General features: G+C 39.4%; 1 protein-coding gene across 1 annotated transcript; it reads left to right on the top strand.

Annotated features, from left to right (window-relative positions):
* LOC148253015 (uncharacterized) lies at positions 1 to 618 on the top strand. Its single transcript, XM_088208515.1, has 2 exons — positions 1 to 257; positions 351 to 618. The coding sequence occupies exons 1-2, from the start codon at positions 1 to 3 to the stop codon at positions 616 to 618; spliced, it is 525 nt and encodes a 174-aa protein (XP_088064641.1).
* The last annotated feature ends 1,757 nt before the right edge of the window (positions 619 to 2,375 follow it).

Below are 2,375 nucleotides of genomic sequence, written 5' to 3' on the forward strand. Positions count from 1 at the left end.
ATGGTTCCCATCGAGGCCATCTATGATAGACCTTATCGATCCCCAACACGCTGCAATGAGGTTAGGAACAGACACCTTCTTAAATGGAACTATTTCCATGGAGTTATTACAAAGGTTAATACTATCTGGAGACACCTTCTTGCAGCTATGAGTCAGCAGAAGAGCTATGCAAACAATCGAAGATGGCCGTTAGAGTTTGTAGTTAATGACAACGTTTACCTCAAGGTTTTCCCATACAAGGCAGGAGGGCGTGATTGGTAAGTAATCAGACTCAGTCCTCGTTTTGTTGGACCCCTAAAGATTTTAAAAGGTGTAGGTGCCTTGGCATACTGCCTCACTTTGACCCCCAGGTATGCTACCTTGTACAATGTCTTCCATGTTTCCATGATTCAGAAGCATCTCCATAACCCATGCCATAATGTTTTGTGCCCAAGAGCCCCTATTTGCTTTGATAACACCTATGGAGCATATGCTATGGAGATCATCAAATGGGCTAAAGAGATGATACATGGTCGAGAATTTTTTGTGGTCAAGGTGTACTGGCAACACCACACCCGGGAAAAGGCGACATGGAAGGATGAAAGGGAAATACAAGATCTATATCCTGACTTGCTTTGAGAAACTTTTACAAATTTAGAGGACCAAAATTTTATTAGGTGGGGAGAGTGTAACACCCTGACTTTTTGGTAATTAACGAATTTCGAAACTACGATATTTCATGCTTACTACCATATAAAACTTTTGTTGAAGTTACAAAGCCTTCTTATTTTAATTAGTTTTTCAAAAACATTTATCCAAATTAACTCATTTTAGAAGAAAAGACAACGAGGAAATAACTAGCCCATGACTTAGACCCCACAAGCTACAGCTTGAGAGCCATTGCCCATAAGCTGTAACCCGTGATCGTGGACAGCTTCCATGCACTGCACATGCTATGTGCGCGCACAATGCACAGCGCTGCAATGCCTGTGCGCCCAGCAGGTAGTCTATGCGTGTACAGTGCACGATGTGGCTGTCTGCTCACGTGTAGCAATGCAGTGCACTGTCATTGATGAGACTGCTTTGTCACATCAGTCAATGGCCACTCTTGGCCTTTTTTTATTCGTTTAGACATGTTTGGTGGGCCTTAAATCCACCCATTCACTCTATTTCACAAATTTTAGCCAAGTGGCGTAAATTTGACCTTTATTTTGTCTATTTAAACATCTTTCTCTCCATTTCCTCCACACTATTCTTATTTCTTCAATTTTCCAGAATTTAGAGAAAGAAAGAAGAGAGACTTTTAGAGAAAGAAAGAGGAAGCTTTTAGGAAGAGTAAAGAGCAGGAAAGGAAAGAAAAGTTTGGAGTTTCACAAACCCATTTGGTGGATTTCTAGATGCTCTTCCTTCGCTAGCAAAAGGTTAAGTCAACCCGATTACGGTAAGAGATTCCTTATTATTTATTTTTACACCTTTAAGTGCTCTTTTTAGATAAACAAAGTAATGATAACGTAAGATAGTTATGAATGCTTGCTTGGTGACATATTTTATATGTGTTGTTGGTAAATTAGTTGATAATTTTATATTTTGTTTGTATGAGTGACAAAAAATAGACTTTTTATGGGAATTGACCCTTTGCCTTAATCTTAGTAAGAGCATATAGGGGTATGTTAAGGAGCCCCAGCTACGAGAAATACCTCGATTGTCAAAACAAAAAATAATGGGTTTTTGGCTAAATGGGTTGGACCCCCACCGAGTTCTGAACTTAAGGCATGATGCATGAGAGTTGTTACATGATTGAGATGTATGAAATTTGGTGCAAGGTGATGTTTTATATGGTTGACTTGTTGGTTTGACATTAAATGCCTCCACAGTATTTGATATTGTTTAATCATGGGAATGTTGAGTGTAATGCATGAAAGTTAGAAATTGCACGCTGGTTTGGCTCTTTGCCTTACCTTGGTTATGGTGAAAAGGGATATTCTAGTGGAACTTAGTTTAAGAGGATGACCTGAAGGTCAAGTTTGGGTAAAATGGGCCTTCGGGCTGGATATGTGAAATGAGCCTTCGGGCTGGGCTTGAGCCTTTAGGCCGGATATGTGAAAAAGGGGCCTACAGACTGGATAAGTTATAAAATCCCTATAGATTTAGAAATGGTTGCATTAAACATGTAGTATGTATATAAGATTGTTTTGAGCATGAAGTAAACAAGTAAAAAGAAGGAAGAAATTTGTTTGACTGTTATATCTTAGGGGTTTCTATTTCTCTCTCATCTGAATAAGTGTTGGTGAACCACTTCGTGTGATGATCAACATTCCCTCTAACGAGAGAGGATACGCCTTAGGTATATATAGGACCACCATGGCAAATGGATTGCCATGGTTAAAGTCTAGATG

This window comes from Carica papaya, chromosome 7, assembly GCF_054855325.1.
Source record: "Carica papaya isolate Zhongbai chromosome 7, ASM5485532v1, whole genome shotgun sequence".
NCBI classification, from domain to species: domain Eukaryota; kingdom Viridiplantae; phylum Streptophyta; class Magnoliopsida; order Brassicales; family Caricaceae; genus Carica; species Carica papaya.

Coding starts and splice junctions, on each gene's coding strand:
- LOC148253015 (XM_088208515.1), top strand. CDS start 1: ATGGTTCCCATCGAGGCCATCTATGATAGACCTTATCGATCCCCAACA. Junction 258..350: donor AAGGCAGGAGGGCGTGATTG/GTAAGTAATCAG, acceptor TTTGACCCCCAG/GTATGCTACCTTGTACAATG.